This window comes from Phascolarctos cinereus, unplaced genomic scaffold, assembly GCF_003287225.1.
Source record: "Phascolarctos cinereus isolate Bilbo 61053 unplaced genomic scaffold, phaCin_HiC Scaffold_7;HRSCAF=346, whole genome shotgun sequence".
In the NCBI taxonomy this organism is placed as follows: Eukaryota; Metazoa; Chordata; class Mammalia; order Diprotodontia; family Phascolarctidae; genus Phascolarctos; species Phascolarctos cinereus.
The window spans coordinates 21,946,604-21,963,917 of NW_027556180.1; the positions used below are offsets into that span (position 1 = coordinate 21,946,604).

Sequence of the window (17,314 nt, forward strand, 5' to 3'; positions counted from 1 at the left end):
AAATAATTGAGTTTACCAGTATAAACTATTCTGTTCAATACTTTTCATCTTCCTATAATATGAATGTATTTGATTCCAATAAATCCAAGGGAGATAAGTCAGGAAGTTATAAGTATTTTGTTTCCCACAGGGCATGTGAGTTATTAAGTTGTGTTTTATTTTTTATAGATTGTGTTTGCTGTTTGGCAAGACATTTTGACCCAGTTGAAACAATATCTTGGAAGAGGTAATAGTGGAAAAAAATGAAAACAAATTGGTTCCTATGATAAAAATATTCACCCACCCAAGAGCTCTCTTGAATGTTTCTAAAGATTTGTGTGTGTGTGTGTGTGTGTCTGTGTGTGCATGCATATATCCATCTAGCTATAGAAAGGAAGTTATATCATTCCATTCTTTTTCCCTTTCAGCTTTAACCATGTGGATGTTTTCTTGGCCTTGGGCCAACCTGATGATTTTAGTTGTTGCTGTAATAGGCTTACTGGCCAAGACTACACCATCGACAAAGTTTACCAAGAAACCTCCTGGAAAGGATGTCCCCAAGGGTTTTAAGCCATCTACTCCCCCCCCTACCAAAGAAGAAACGTCATTCACAGAGGCAGATGAGATGGAGGATATGACCACAGAGCCTCCTATGATGACCTCTGCCTTCAGGCCAGAGGCCACTCTGTTCCCTTTTGATAACTTCACTCTGGATGCAACAGATTTCTTTTTTAATTGCTGTGACTGCTGCATACCTGCCCCCGGACCAAAAGGAGAACCAGGGGAGCCTGGACGGCCAGGTATTGGCAAATATTTGGGAAATGTTGTCCATCCAGGCCTAGGTAGAGCTCAGAGCCATAATGAAGATTTTTTTTTTTTGTGCCCAGGGGAAATGATATAAATTCTATCCATGGAAGGTAGTATGAAATATATCTTCAAAGGTAGTTGTACCCAAGTCAGAGGCAAACTTATTTTTTAAAAAAGCTTCCTTTTTTCAAACTACTTTTTATAGTTAGGTGCTAAATTCAATTGTTTCTATACTGCTGAGAGACTGCAAAGGCAGCCAGCACCTTCTCAATTCAGTACTCTGAAACAGAACCCCAGTCACCCAGTCTTAGTTCTGTTTTTGGTAAAACTTGGTCTTTGAAAGGAACTTGGTTTATGTGAACTGGGTAAGAACACCAACATTTTCTACACTATCATATAAATTGTTATGGTTAAAGGTCTTGAGTATAAGGGCAACAGCTAGGTAGGGATTAAAGGAAAATTACTACGGATAAGGGAGCGTTTGAGCAATAGCTGACAATGTGAACCACCATCATTAGTGCTCAGCCTCTCTAGCCAACCGAGGTCAAGAGCACCTTGGTTCTCTGGCCTTAGTTCAGTAAAGAAGGTGCTACTAAGTGTCTATTAACTGATAGCTTTTTGCAATGTTACTCAGAGTTAGATAGGATTAGGCATGGAAAGCTGATGTTATAAAAATAAAGCAGATTTAGTTCTTTCTCCTTATTGAAATCCTGAGGCAGGCCCTCTATCCTTGCCCAGCAAATTTCTTTATAGAATTCTAGGTAATCTATTTAAAAGTTCAAATGGCTCTAAGATTATGACTGATCACTGGGTTTCCACTTCACTTTTACGTGATTATAGCACAGAGGGTCAGAATCAGAATTTCAATTTGAAATACATGAGTCTCAGAAAAGTGGATTAATTTTTTTGAGGGGGGAGTATGCCTCATTTATGCAGTGCATAAATTATTTATTTATGCCAGATTATGATAATAAACTAGTTTCAATAGGTCTTATCAATCTTTACAATATAGGTTTCATCTAGAAACACTCTCATTTGCTGTTTTATCCTTGGTGTCTCTTTCACGTGTTAATGATGTTCTTTGTGACAAACGTTCACAGTGTAATAGAATCCCATTTAGGACAGTTAGGTAGCACATTAGATAGAGGATTGAGCTTGGAATCAGTAAGAATCATCTTCCTGCATTCAAACTGGGCCTCAGACACTTACTGGCTGTGTGATCCTAGGCAATTCACTTAACCTCTTTGCCTTAGTTTTCTCATCTGTAAAATGAGCTGGAGAAGGAATTGGAAAAGCACTCCAGAATCTTTGCCAAGAAAACCCCAAATGGGGTCATGAAGAGTGGGACATAGCTGAAAATGACTGAACAATAAATGAAGAGTCTACTTCCTTTCATTTGTGCAGAGATTATTTCCCTTGTCTGCAAGGACTTGGTAGGTAGTTCCAGCTGTCTGTCTTAGCTAGGGTTGCCATAAGGAGGCCTGATATATAGCATGAAGTTCTACAGTCTTTGCCTAGCCTAGTAGTTCAGAAACTAAATCTCAGCAGGACCTCATGAGACCTCCTCACTTAAGAGGTGATATTGTAGAGTAAGGTAATACCATAACTGGGGTGGTGGAGCTGGGACTTTGCCACAGGACTCTGTATTTAGAAGGTTCTGAAGCTACTCTCAGCCAATTAGCAATGTAGAAATAGTTGGCATGAGACCTAGTTAGCAAGAATAATTGGGCAAAATAGGAAGTCATCAGATGTTATGCTAGGATGGACTTCTCCATACTTTATCCAGTGTGACTGTCTGCCCAGCAGCAGCCTGAAACTTATGTTCTGGAGCCTCTGTCTCTTTCCCATCATTTGGTGTCTACTGCTCCCCACTCAGCTGAGGACAACATTTTCTGTAGGTGTGTTTTGGGATTTGTCTAGTTGCAAAAAATCCTGTTGTGGCTCTGGCGCTAAGAAGATACTGGTTTGACATAGTACTATTTCCCATATCAAAGTGGAGGTCCAAGTTTACTCAGATGTCAAATAATTGTTCTAAACTTTTCAGTTTTGCCCTTCCCAGATGTTTTCCATTGCCCAAACCGCTCTGACAGCCAAACCGAATGGATTCACCTAATTGTCTTTCCCAAGGGATGATGAAGTTTCTTTTCTCTAAAGAATCTGATCAATCTCATTAATCCCATAGGCAGGCATTATTAGGCTCCATTTACATTTTTGGGAAGCAAAAGACTATAACTCAGGTGAAAATCTTGTGTAGGGAATTTCTTCAATAGTTCGAATCAAAGTGCAGAGCCTCAGTACTGCCTAGACTGGATAGCTGGGAAATCAATAACTGTGGCTCCAGTTAAAAGAAAAGTCTATCCCTGAGATATATATTTCATAGGGATACTTTTTCTGTATAAGTGAATTCTAAATCATATTTCCAGGTCCCAAGGGAGAGACTGGTGATTTAGGGAGTCCAGGTCTTCCAGGAATTGTTGGGCCACCAGGCGCAAAGGGTCACAAAGGTGAAAAGGGTAAGTGTAAAATATGTTCTTGTGCCAGTGGATTTCTGGGTAAAATTTGGAGTGTACCACTTGGTATTTAGGCATTGCTAAAATAAATGAGCATATATGAACACATCATCCATTAAAAAAAGGTATTGATTTATTCGTAATAAAAATGCTGACTTTGCACAGTTAATTAAGACTTAAGCAAATGACTGGTTTACCTGCTGAAAAAACCCAGATGGTTTGTTACCTGACTGACCCATTTAAGAGGGAATTTATCTTACAGACTGTTTTCCCATAGTCTCTGACTAGGAGTCAGATAATATGAGTTCTGATCATGGGTTTGACAGCAGGCAGCTGTGTGACCTTGGGCTTTCATTTCAGGTGAAATGACTTTACATCTTGGTTTTTAATGTCCTCATTTTATAAATGAAGCTTTGGGCTAGATGACAGCGAAGGTACCTTTTAGCTCTAATAATAACAATAGCTGACATTTACAGAATGCTTTAGCATTTGCAAAGTACTTCATATAGATTATTTCATTCAAGCCTATTGTTCAGATCTGTAAATAGGGTGAGGTGATAAAGGACTTACCCTTAGGGTCAGAATTTAGAGGGCTCTGAAAACACTTGCTCTCCTTCAGTAGAAGAAATTACAGAACCATTTATGGCACTTAGCAAGAAGAATTAATTAAAACGGCAAGTTACTACATGGCAAACTTTCTCCCCTAAGCAACCATATAGGGTATAGCTCTGAAATCAGAGGACTTGGGTTCAAATCCTCCCTGTGATGCTTATTACGTACTAGACCTTGGGCAAATTACTTCATCTGCTTGGGCTTCAGTTTCCTCACCTGTAAAATGAGCCACTTGGATTTGATGGCTTTTGAAAATCCTTTCAGCTCTTTATCTGTCGTTCTTAATCTTATAATCCTCCTTGGTCCAGACCCTCATGGATAGGCAGCCTATGTTGTCTCTAACATTCTATAATTCCAGCTGGGTGCTATTGTTACTTATGGATGTAGATATAAGGCTATACATTTTCTGTGACATTAAGACATTTCCTGGAAAACACTGCCACTCTGTAGAAATACCATGTATCCATCAAATTAAATGTTTTTTGCCTCAATGTCACACATTAGGAAACGGAATATCATCGATATATCACCCTCGCGGTGTCTCAGGAGAAGCCTGACTCATTGTGGTAGAACATTCAGCAAAGTAATTACTGTAAAAAGATGTGAAGGCAACGCAGAGCTATTTCACACTTGTCAATTGTGGGATTTTCAGCCTCAGAAACATCGAGTTCTTTGGGGGCTGAATTATGTTAGCGGAACTCCTTGTGAAATAGAGATGAGTGATGAACTCCCTCAGTGATTCATGCAGTTTCGAAGCTAGACTTTTGGAAGTGGCAGAGGGAAAAAAAAAGAATAGGGAAAGTAGCTGTTCTAAGGCTCTGAGGAACATGCTTTGATGGAGAATCAAAAGCAGATATCCTTTCAGCCAACGTCTATTTTTAAAGGGATGAGTATTCCAGGGCTTTGCCTTAAGTCTTAGCTTAGGTTGTTGGTTATATCTCAAGTAGAAAAATGACTTAGATGACTGTGCTGTAGTTTCCTATCACTAAAACCACTTCTTGCTTTGACTCAGTTTAGTAAAAATGACTGGATTCTACCCCAAAGGCTGAGACAACTGGAAGAGTAGTAAGCAATGCAAGCAGAGGAGTACTGATAAATGTTTAACAACCAGCTCTCTGAAAAAAAAATATACCCACAATACATTTTAAGTTTGAACTTCCATTATTAACATTTTCTGCATCATTTTCTTAAGAGGAGGTGAGCAAGGAAAAAAATAAACCCAGCCCTGATTTGTAGTCTGTTAATTTCCAGGATATAAATGCTCACACTGGAAGTTTGATAATGGACGCTTGAGTCGGTTTGAGCTGGCTCCAGCACGCCCTTGAGAGCAAGTCAGAATGAATAATGGAGGTCATTATATTTCAGTTTGACTACAGTGCAGCTCAAATTACATGGACAATGGTGGGTACCGTACTTCATGCACAAATAGCTCCAATGCAAATTTAAATATAATTGCAAAGGAAAGGTCCAAAGAAGGGCCTAAGTGACATCTGCAGCAGAGGACCTCGTGCCAAAGTGTGATGCATCTGGCAGCATCTGAGCTGTGATTTAATGGAAGGATTTTCATAGGTTGAGATGGGAAGATGAAAGGGAAGGCTAGGCAGTTGTGGGCTAGGGGGACTGTGTAAGTAAAGGCACAGAGATGACAAATACAGGTGACAGGATCAGAATGGCAAATGATGAGTAGTGTAGTTTCATTGGAACATCTAGAGCACAAAGGCTGCAGTGTGAGCAAAGGCTGGAGAGGTAGGTTGGAAACAGGTTGCAGAGGGCCTTGAAGGTCAGCCCAAGTGTTTCTGCTTGATCATGGGTGCCTTTGGGGAGCCACTGAAGGGCTTTGATTAGGGAAGTGACATGATCAAAATGATGCATTGTGAAGATGAGCAAAATGATGCATTGTGAAGATGAGCAAAATGATGCATTATGAAGATGAGCAGTGTGAAGGACAGTCTGGAGCATAGCAAATCTGGAGGTAAGAAGAAAAGATAACAATAAACAACAACAACAATAGCTAACATTTATATGGTACCTACTATGCCAGACACTTCACAAATATGATCTCATTTGATCCTCACAATAACCCTGGGAGGGAGGTGCTATTATTATCCCCATTTTGCTGCTGTTTAGCCATTTTTCAGTCATGTCTGACTCCCTATGACCCCATTTGGGTTTGTTTATTTGTTTTTTTGGCAAAGATGCTGGAGTGGTTCACCATTTCCTTCTCCAACTCATTTTACAGATGAGGAAACTGAGGCAAACAGGTTAAAGTGACTTGCCCAGGATCACACAGCTAGTAAGTGTCTGAGGCCACATTTGAACTCATGAAGATGAGTCTTCCTGATTCCAGGCCTGGCACTCTATCCACTGCATCACCTAGCTGCCCTCATTTTATAGTTGAGGAGACCAAGGCAAATAGAAGTTCAATGACTTCTGCAAAGTCACAGAGCTAGTGAGTAGCCAAGGTTGGATCTGAAATTAGGTCTTCCTGACTCCAGACCTAGTGCTCTAGGTATATGCCACCTCCTGGGCTATATAATTGCCTAAGCAAGTGATGATAAGGGCTTCAATTAGGACTGTGTTCACTGGAAAGAAGAGTTATTTGAGATACTATAGATATTTTTAGTGAATAAAGAGCTAGTCTAAGAGTCAGACTCTTCTAAGAGTCTAAGAATCATTGAGGTTCAAGCCTTGCCATTGATATATTGTATAGGCATATCCATAGGCAAGTCATTGAATCTCTCAGTGCCCTAGGCAACTATTTAAATTGAGAGTCCTCTACAGTACACCAAAGAAACCTAGGTCTAGGGTAAAACAATGCAAAGTAAGCAAACTCAACATCATCATTAACTACAACAACAAAACTCTAACAAAAATAACACAAAGTGTAGATATTATATGAATTAGACTAATAATGAAATTAAAAAAAAAATTGGATCCAGAGTGAAAGGAACCCCTCATATAACACAGAGAAATACAGCTTGGGTAATAGTGATGCCATCAACAGAAATAGAAGCATTTGAATGAAAAAGATAATGAGCTGAACTTTGGATCTGTTTGGTGTGAAATGCTGGTAGGGGACCAGGATGGAACATCTATTGTCTAGCATAATGCATGCCTGGCAAGGAGAAGATACTTGATAAATGCTTCTCAATGGATCGATTGATGGAGATATCCAAAAGGAATTTGCAACTATTTGGATCTGGACATCCAAAGAGAAGTAGAGGCTGGAGATGGAGCTTTTTGGGAATCAATATCTAATTCCAAACTAAAAAGGTAAAAATGGTAGGGCTATTTTGAGGCCAATGCATCATCCTTTCTTTTTTTTTTCTTAAGAAAAGGATCAAGCAATTCCACTGTGTGATTTTTTAAAGTGAAATCATTTTACGTGGGGAAAATGATCATTTTTTGATGGACAATTACATATAACCTTAACAATTCAAAGGTAATGGACAGGCATATTTCGAACAAGTAGAACTGGTTTCTTGGTTCTTGAGTTTGGAGGAAATACATTTCAACATAATTCTATTTTGATAAAGCAAATTGAATAACACACTCATTTTAAAACAAACCAGGTCTACTTCCATTTTGCATTACTTCATTTTAAATAGACTTATCTGACCTCAAACAGAGTAAAAATCTCAATAGTTCTGAAAGCATATACTTCTCTTTAAATGATTCTCACTATGGATACTTAGGAGTTGAACATAGTTGTTGAATGAATATTCGTTGTTTTCTAAATAAAGCACTTTGCAAAATGTGTTAATAGTAGCACTATTTTAGGAGACAAAGGAGAACATGGTGATCAAGGCGTAAATGGAGCTCCAGGATATCCTGGGAAACCTGGAGAACAAGGTATGTCAGATCATCACACTTCAAACAATGATTGTTACAAACTTGATATTTAGCATAAGAACACATAGTAAAATGTACTTTTCAGATATTTACACCATCTAATTCCATGGCATAAATTGTTGTCAATTCAGTCCAACAATCACTACATAATTCTTATTATGTGGCAGGCACTGCGTTAGGTATCAGAGATCCAAAGACAGAAAAGAAATAGCCCCTATTCTCAAGGGAATTATGTAATAATTTTTATTTTTTAAATTAAAGCTTTTAAGAAAGGAATCTATTTTTCTCCCTAATACCTCCCACTCTTCTAGGAATAAAGAAAAAAAAAACCTTGATAACAATGCATAATTTAAGCAAAGCCAATTCCTGCATTGTCAATATAAAAAAAAAGTCTCAGTCTGACTCTAAGGAGGTGTACGTATTTTATTATGGGTCTTTTGGAATTGTGGTTCATCACGATGTTGATAAAAATTCTCGAGTCTTTCAAAATTATTTTTATAATCTTGTTATTATATACATTTTTCTCCTGGCTCTGCTCTCTTTACATCAATTCGTATGAGTCTTCCCAATTTCCTTGGAAACTATTCCTTTTCCTTTTTCATTTCTTCTACGCAATAACATCTTGTTATGTTCAGATGGCACAATTTGTTCATCCATTCCTCATTTAGTGGATATTCCTTTAGTTGCAAAAAGAGTTGCTGAAAATATTTTTGTAAACATATATAGGTTTTTTTCCTCTTTCTTTAATCCCTTTGCGGTATAAAGCTACTAATGGTATCCTTGGGTCAAAGGATATGCACAGTTTAGTAACTTTCGTGGCTGTGGAGTTTAAAAAGTCTGAGAGACATAAATTGTGGGTAATTAGTTGCTTTATTAATAATGGTAGCATTTTAATAAAAGGTCAATGGCACTCCCGAATGCCAGTGACAATAATAGTGGTGGGCTCATGGCTTATATACCCTTGGAATTGCTTTCCAGAATGGCTGGACATATTCATAGCTCCATCAGCAATTCATTATGCACCAATTTTCCCACAGCCCATCCAACCTTTGTCATTTTTGTGTTCCATCAACTCTCTGAGAGGTATGAAGTAGAACCTTGGAGTGGCTTTAATTTGCATTTACCTAATTATTAGTGATTTGGGGCATTTTTTCACATGCTTATTGATAACTTGAATTTCTTCCTTAGAAAACTGTCTATTTATATTCTTTGATAGTTTATCAATTAAGAAATGGCTTTTATCCTTACAAATTAAAATTAATTCCTGCCATATGGAAATGAGACCCTTATCCTAGAAACTTGCTGAAAAACACTCCCCCACAGTCATGTTTCATTTCTCATGTTAGGTACATAGGTTTTGTTTGTGCAAAGACTTTTTTAACTTTACGTAATAAAAATTGTTCATTTTATCTTCTGTGATCTTTGATATCCTTTGTTTTGTCATGAGCTCTTCCCTCATCCGTAGATTTGGAAGGTCACTTCCCCACCTTGATTTTCTAAATTGTTTGTAATTTTACTGTTTATGACTAAGCTCTGTACCCATTTATCAGGTATGTGGTGTAAGTTGTTGGTCTTTACCTAGTTTCTTCTAGATCGCTTTCCAGTTTTCCCAGAAGCTTTTATTGAATAGTGAGTTCTTGTCCCAACAACTTTGCTAATTTGATCGCTTAATAGTAGGCTACTGTTTTCATCTGCTTCTGCATACTGCGTACCTATTCTATGCCACTGATGAGCCTCTATTTTTTTTTGTCAGTACCAAATTGTTTTAATTGTTACTGTTTTACAACATTGTTTGGGATTTGGTACTGTTAGGCCCCTTTCCTTCTCAATTTTTTCATTATTGTCTTTGAGATTCTTGACCTTCCATCCCTCCAGATAAATTTTGTCATTTTTGTCTACTTCTGTAAAGCAAACCTTTAGTAGTTTGATGCCTCTGGCACAGAAGAAAATAAGTTTATTTAGGTCGTATTGTCATTTCTTATTAAATGGGTTTTTACCTACCCATAAGCAATGAATATTTCTCCAGTTATTTGAATTTGTCTTTATTTGTACCCAGAGTGTTTTGTAGCTGTAGTGAGGTCTATTCATTATGAATGTAGACTGCAGAATTTGTATATGAATGTCAATGGTCAGCCAGGTGGCTCAGTGGATAGGGTGTTGGGCCTGGAGTTAAGAAGACCTGAGTTCAAATCTGGCCTCAGATACTTATTAGCTGTGTGACCCTGGGCAAGTCACTTCACCCTGTTTGCCTCAGTTTCCTTATCTGTAAAATGAGCTGGAGAAGGAAACAGCAAACGACTCTAGTATCCTTGTGAAGAAAATACCCAAAATGGAGTCATGAAAAGTTGGACACAACTGAAAACAACTACAGAACAAGAAATACGCATGTCAAATGGTGAAGTAGAGTCATGTGAAACAGCAACAGATTCTTATCATGTCAATTCATTGATACAGGGGATTCCTCAATGAAGAAACATACTCAATCAAAGCAAATCAATACCTTTTCTGCAACTTGTCGTCTTATAGAGCTGTTTAGAGCACTGAGAAGTTAAGTAACTTGGTTAGGGCCACACAGCTGGTATATGTCATAGGTCTGATCCTGAGGCCCACTCTCTATCCTTTATGCCAAACTACCTCTGAATATTGAATTACATCTGATAACAGGACTTTTGCTACCATTTTTGCCTTCAAAATGAAAATCAATAAAAAAATAGAAAGATGAGGTTTAAATATAAACTGCTCCTGTACTATGCACCACATCTATCTCTCTGTTTCTATGTCTATAGCTATGTCCGCACCTATGTCAATGTCGATATCAGTTCCCATCTCTATATTTCTGTATTTTTTTAAAAAAGAATCTCACTCCAAATGTTTCTAGTCTCGAGTAGAACAATTCCTGACATAGGACCCAGGTTTCCCTAACACATTGAAATCTGTTGTTCTTATACGTGCTTCGGGTGGGAGACACAATGCTTCTAGCCCTACTAGTTCTCAGACACTTTTCTTCTCTTTCATTTTAGGTGGACTTGGTCCTAAAGGTGATAAAGGGAACATCGGGCAGGCTGGAGTGAAAGGACAAAAAGGGTCCAAGGGGGACACCTGTGAGAATGGCACCAAGGGAGATAAAGGAGACAGTGGGGACGTGGGGCTTCCAGGCTTAAGTGGAGAAACTGGAGCCAAGGGTGAAAAGGGCGAGAAGGGTGATAAGGGATTCTGCGGAGATTCTGGAGAAAGGGGAGGAAAAGGGCAAAAAGGGGAAGTAGGTACGAAGGGAGAAAAAGGCAGCAAAGGAGACGCAGGGGGAGAAGGCTCCCGGGGCTCAGATGGCCAACGTGGGATCCCGGGGGCGCCAGGAATCAAAGGTGAAAAGGGGGACCTGGGATCTCCGGGTCTTATGGGGCCTGTTGGACCGAAGGGAAATCTTGGTGGTAAAGGGACCCGAGGGACTGTTGGGAAAAAAGGCTCTCGGGGTCTCAAGGGCTCCAAGGGGGAATGTGCCAGTGTCAAAAGATCGGCATTCAGTGCTGGCTTATCCAAACCTTTTCCTGCTCCCAACATTCCTATCAAATTTGACAAGATTCTCTATAATGATCAGGGGAGTTATAATCCAGGCACTGGGAAATTCAACTGTAGCATCCCAGGAGTTTACGTCTTTGCTTACCATTTCACTGTGAGAGGCAGGCCTGCTCGGATCAGCCTTATAGCACAAAACAGGAAGCAGGCCAAGTCTCGGGAAACACTTTATGGCCAAGAAATCGATCAGGCATCTTTCCTGACCATTCTCAAACTAAATGCAGGAGACCAAGTCTGGCTGGAAGTTGGGCGAGATTGGAATGGAGTGTATGTCAGTAGCGAAGATGACAGCATTTTTACAGGGTTCCTATTGTACCCAGAAGACATCACTGCTTTTTCACCATAGATGTGCTTTCAACAATATCACCGTAGAGTAAATTTAGTGACAAAGCAGGGCCACATAGATTCACAATATTTTTATAAGACTGTATTTATGAGATATGTAAGAAATGGGTTGATGCTGAATCAATCTCTCCTAGGCCTTTCTAAATGTGTGTAATTTCTTTCTATGTACCCAGGAGCAGTAAAAACTCATATCTAGGGGGAGAAATATGCCCGAAAGAGGCTTCTGAGTCTTACTGCTGGAAAGACTTGCCATATAACTAAACATAAAAAAGTGAAATGTAATGTCACATTAGTTTAATTTGGAGAGCAGTTAACTAGCTATGATTGCCAGGACTAGCTAAACCATCTCTGAAAAATTTTTAATGGTCCTTAATGGTTGTGGAAGTGCTCGCTTGGGCAAATGTATTATCTGGTTTCCTTTTGGAAAGAAATGTGAACGAAAAATCTTTCCAGATAGGGTTCAATCACTGAAAAAAGGTAGGCATTTATTGAGTTGACACATTTTGAAGAAATGAATTTCCATGATTAAATAAAAGGATCAGAAGACTTTTTGTTTCTCCTTTTCTTCCTTCATAGTAGAGAAATATATCTTTTGGCCTTATTATTGCAGTCTGGAGAATAATTAATTGCAGTGATTCAAGGAGAATAATGCTGAGGCCAATGGTAGTTTGGGGAGCAACTAAAAATGTGAATATTTAATAACTTTGTGAATACTTGGTAATTGGACAGAGACATTTTTCTAAAAGGGACATGTATTAATTCTAAATTAAGTTTGCAGATATGACGTATAATGAAGTTGGATGGATAGGTAAACCAACCCCCTCATTTCTTCCGTGAGGAAATTGAGACCCCCAAGGATCAAGTCACTTGGTCAAGGCCCGGTAACTTATAAGTGATTTGAACCCAGGACTCCTGATTCCAAATTCAATACCTTTTCAAAGTGCAGAATTTTAGAAGTTTAGAGCAAGGAGACCTTAGAGATCACCTTGTCCACTCCAATTTGACTGATGAGGACACTGAGGCAAAAGGAAGTCAAGTGATTTGGTTAAGGTCATCCAGGATTTGAAATGCAGGCAATCCTACCTTATACTGACAAAACCAAGGAAAACAGATGCAGGTGGGGCTGGCAGATTTTGACATTATGAGTCAAGTTTTGAGTACAAAAGGATGGCAATCAATGGAGAAGGCAGGGCCCATGTAAATAGAGAGTTTTCCTAACTTTTCTTTTTCTTTGTTTTTTGCTAGGCAATGGGGTTAAGTGATTTGCCCAGGGTCACAGAGCTAGTAAGTGTTATGTGTCTGAGGCCAGATTTGAACTCAGGTCCTCCTGAATCCAGGGCCAGTGCTCTATCCACTGTGCCACCTAGCTGCCCCTTTCCTAACTTTTCTTAGGGAAAGATGCATATATTTTAATTCTACCCAACTAGAATTGACCGGGAAAGCCAAAGAAGACTTTATGACTGTTTGTTTGCCCCAACTACATTCTGGACTTGAGCTAGCAAACTCTCTGAAGAAAGAGAGAGCTTTCTGGTCTACCTGATGCATGCTTTATTGAATCAGCTCTTGGTCCTTGAGATTTGCCCAGAATACAGGGCATTTCTTTCTCTTATTTATATTTACTATCTAAAAGATCCTGAGCTTTCTGGGATTGTTATTAAGAACTGCAGCTACCAAATCAATGATTTTTAAAATATACTACAGTTTCTCAACACTTTTCATGTAATTTAATTTCATGTAATTTGTGACATGAATCTAGGATCAGTAAAAAGGTGCAAGAGCTGAAAACCATAACAAAGAAGAAAGCCCAGGGGTTCACAGGTGAAAAAGGGAAGGGAGGGAGAGGGAACTAGAACCTGTGATTAAGAGAAGCACACTCTGAAGTCTTCATCACCTTTCTCTTCCCAATCCCTGCAGACTCTGACATAGCATCTCGCTGTTTACCATTGTTCTTGATTCTCCCTTTCAGTAAGCTGCTTCCCACCTGCCTACAAGCTGGATGACTACGGGTATCACATTTCTTTTCCATTGGGGAAGGAGTGGAGTTACATATATTGGTGATCCAAAAGGTCAGTCAGGGTCTCCAAAGACATCTATTTCAGAAAGAACATAACGGTCAATTAGAATTCTGAGAGAGTAAATAGGATGCCATGGGAGTCAAGCTGGGGTTCATAGGGTAACCTAATTCAAAAGCTAGACAAGAGGCAGAAAAAGGAGTTAGCAGAGCAGTCCAAATTTGGAGCCATTAGTACCGACTCAATGAGAACTCCCAGTGAAGGTTAGAAATAGTCATCAACAAAATGATAATCACAAGTCTTTTCTAAGACAGCATTCTCTTGAGGTAGCAGGCTGCCAGCTGACCCTTCTTGCCCCAGAGTTATAAGCAATCTAGTGTCAAAAAGAAAGGCATTCTTTTAATACCATCAGTGAAAAGGTTAGGTTACAAAGGGACAGTGCTCACATTTCTCTGGGGATCTAACTCTTTACACTGGAGAGTGAGGGCACAGATGTTCTGGCAAAATAGTTGCTAATAATGATAACATGAATGCTGACTGATATGAAGAGACTATCGATTTAGAGCTGCAAAGAACTTCTGAAGTCATTATCCAGCTCTCCCATCCTGTGGCACACAGGTCCTGTTGGGAGACAGCCTGGTCGGGTGGATTTAATACCGAATGCAGCAAATTGAGGTAATTGCCCAGCTCATCTCTTTGTTACTTATGCAGTATTGAACTATTGGGATCCTGTCTCCCATCAGCCCTCTCTCAGCCCTGATGCCTGGTTTTGACCCTGATTCTGCTCTAGAATCTTCCAATGAGATGAAATTCTATAGGGATTAATGTAAAGTCTTATGTTTGGGTAAAAAATATTCCCAAGTAGAGGATGAGAGAAACACAGCTACACACTCCTGTGAAATTGAAGAGGTAGCTAGTGGGTAAGGGTGCTAGATTTGGAGTCAGGAAGACTGGAGTTTGCATCCTGCCTCAGACCCTCAAGGATTGTATGATACTTGGCCAATGACTCCGTCGCTCTCAGTATCAATTTCCTCATCTATAAAATGGTTATAATAATAGCACCTACCTCAGAGGGTTGTTACGACGATCGAGAGATAATATGTGTGAAGTACTTTGAAAACTTTAAAGCACTTTTAAAATTGCTAGCTATTGTTGTTGTTATTATGAGATTTAGTAGATTGAAAGCTCAGTGTGGTTGTATATTCAACCATGATAATACGAAAAGGTTAAAATCATCCTAGTCTACATCAAAAGCAACAAACTGTCCATAATAAAGAAAACGATAGTCCTACTTTACTCATTCCTAGTCAACAAATCTGGAGTCCGATATTTAGTTCTTGGCAACACATTTTAAGGAGGACAATAGCAAGATGGTGCATTGTCACTTGGGGGCTATTAGAATGGCAAGAGGCTGTGCTATAGAAGATCACTGGAAAAAATGGGGATTTATTTTTTCGTGGCAAATATTTAATCAAATACGCTTGACTATAACAAAAAAATGAGTACAGTGGGATCTTGTATTCTCATATTCAATCACTTGTGTGACTTCAATAACATGGTCTTTTATAGAATGTTGTTTTTGATATGTCATTTATTTTTTTCTCTTCTCTTTCTCCCTCTTCTCCTGCACCCCTAGAGATGGATTTATAGATAGGAGAAGACTTAGGTGGGGACATGATCGCTGTCTTCAAGGATATGAAGAATTCTCTTATGGGTAGACCTATGAATAATGGAAAGGAATTATAAAGAAATGGATTTAGACTAGATACAAAGAATATTTCTATATTATAGTTATCTGAAAGTGAAGCAGGCTACTTTAGGTGGTGGTAGGCTTCCCTTTAGGGGAGGTCTTTAAGCAAAAGCTGTATGGCCATTTACAGTTGGGTTTCACTTTCAGGTACAGGTTGGATTAGTTGGCCTATGAGATTCCATCTAATTCTGAGATTCTATAACTCTGTGAGCCCTTGAGCTCCAGAACTCATCTTGACTTTGGCTTATTTGCCTTATGATTTCCCTCTCCCCCAACCATGAACTTATTCTCCCTTCTTCAGAGAGATCAGTGAATATTAGTGCCCTCACTCAGTCTCAGTTCTTGATGAAAATACTGTAGGGAAGGGGGCAGCTAGGTGGTGCAGTGGATAGAGCAGCAGCCCTGAAGTCATGAGGACCTGAGTTCAAATCTGGCCTCAGACCAAACAGTTGACACTTGCTAGTTGTGTGACCCTGGGCAAGTCACTTAACCCCAACTGCCTAAAAAAACAAAACAAACAAACAAAAATGAAAATACTATAGGGAGGCAGACAAGAGTTCTGAATATTTTAGAAAGGTGGGCAAGAATTGATGAGAAGTCTGAATGGTTTGGTGGATGATAATTTCTTGAAATATGATGTCTAGTCTTTTTTTAAAATCATAGCTTTTAGGTAGTCCAATTGTTCTTACATTATCTCTCCTTGATCTATTTTCCAGGTCAGTTGTTTTCTTCAATGAGATATTTCACAATTTCTTTTATTTTTCATTGTTTTGACTCTGTTTTGATGTTTCGTGACATCTCATAGAGTCATTAGCATCCACTTGCCCAATTCTACTTTGTAAGGAGTTCTTTTCTTCAGTGAAGTTTTGTACATCCTTTACCAAGCTGTTGACTCTCTTTTCATCATTTTCTTGCATCAACTCTCATTTCCTTTTCCCAATTTTTCTCTACCTCTTTTATTTGACTTTTAAAAATCCTTTTTGAGTTCTCCAAGGAATTCTTGTTCATCTTGTGTTTCATTTACATTTTTCTTTGAGGCTTTGCATGTAGCTGCTTTAATTTTTTTTTAAAAAAACTATTTTATTCTGAACTTAAGAAATAAAACAAACATCTCCATAATATAGTAGAATAGAAAAAAACAACAACCCAGAATTGGCCAAATAGAAAATGAGGTACAAAACAACAACAACAACAACAACAACAAACTGTTTGCATTCCTACACTTTAAGATGATACTTGTAACTCCTAATAACTTTACAATTATTAGGGAAGCTAGAAGAAATATATATAGACGGGGGTGTGGGTGTGAGTTGACTATGATGAGATGATTTATAAAAAATAAAAATTAAGGGGTGAGAAAGAGGAATGCACTGGGAGAGGGGGAAAAAGAGAGGAAGAATGGGGAAAATTATCTCACATAAAAGAAGAATGAAAGGAAGAGCTTTTATAGTGGAGAGGAAAATGAAGGAGGGTGGTGGGCAACACTTGAACCTTACTCTCATTAGAATTGGCTCAGACAGGGAATAGCATACACATTCAGTTGAGTGTACAAATCTATCTTACACTTCAGGAAGTAGGAGTGAAAGAGGTAAAGAGAAGGGTGAAGAGGCTAAAAGAAGGGAGGGCAGATTAAGGAAGAGAATGGCCAGAAGGCAAACAGACTTTTGAGGAGGGATAGGGTAAAAGGAGAGAAGGATAAACAGGGGGAAAATAGGATGGAGGGAAATACACAATTAGTAGTCACAACTGTGAATGCGAATGGAATGAATTCACCCATAAAATAGAAGTGGATAGCAGAATGAATTAGAAACCAGAAGCCATGTTGCCTATTAAATTTTCCAAACTCCCGTGATAGATTTCTTTCTCCAGTTCTT

At 38.8% G+C, this 17,314-nt stretch overlaps 1 protein-coding gene across 1 annotated transcript; it reads left to right on the plus strand.

Annotated features, from left to right (window-relative positions):
• Nucleotides 1–415: 415 nt before the first annotated feature.
• OTOL1 (otolin 1) lies at nucleotides 416–11,868 on the plus strand. Its single transcript, XM_020989069.2, has 4 exons — nucleotides 416–779; nucleotides 3,210–3,299; nucleotides 7,689–7,760; nucleotides 10,781–11,868. Exons 1-4 carry the CDS (start codon nucleotides 416–418, stop codon nucleotides 11,677–11,679), a joined length of 1,425 nt encoding a protein of 474 aa, XP_020844728.1. The 3' UTR covers nucleotides 11,680–11,868.
• Nucleotides 11,869–17,314: the final 5,446 nt, after the last annotated feature.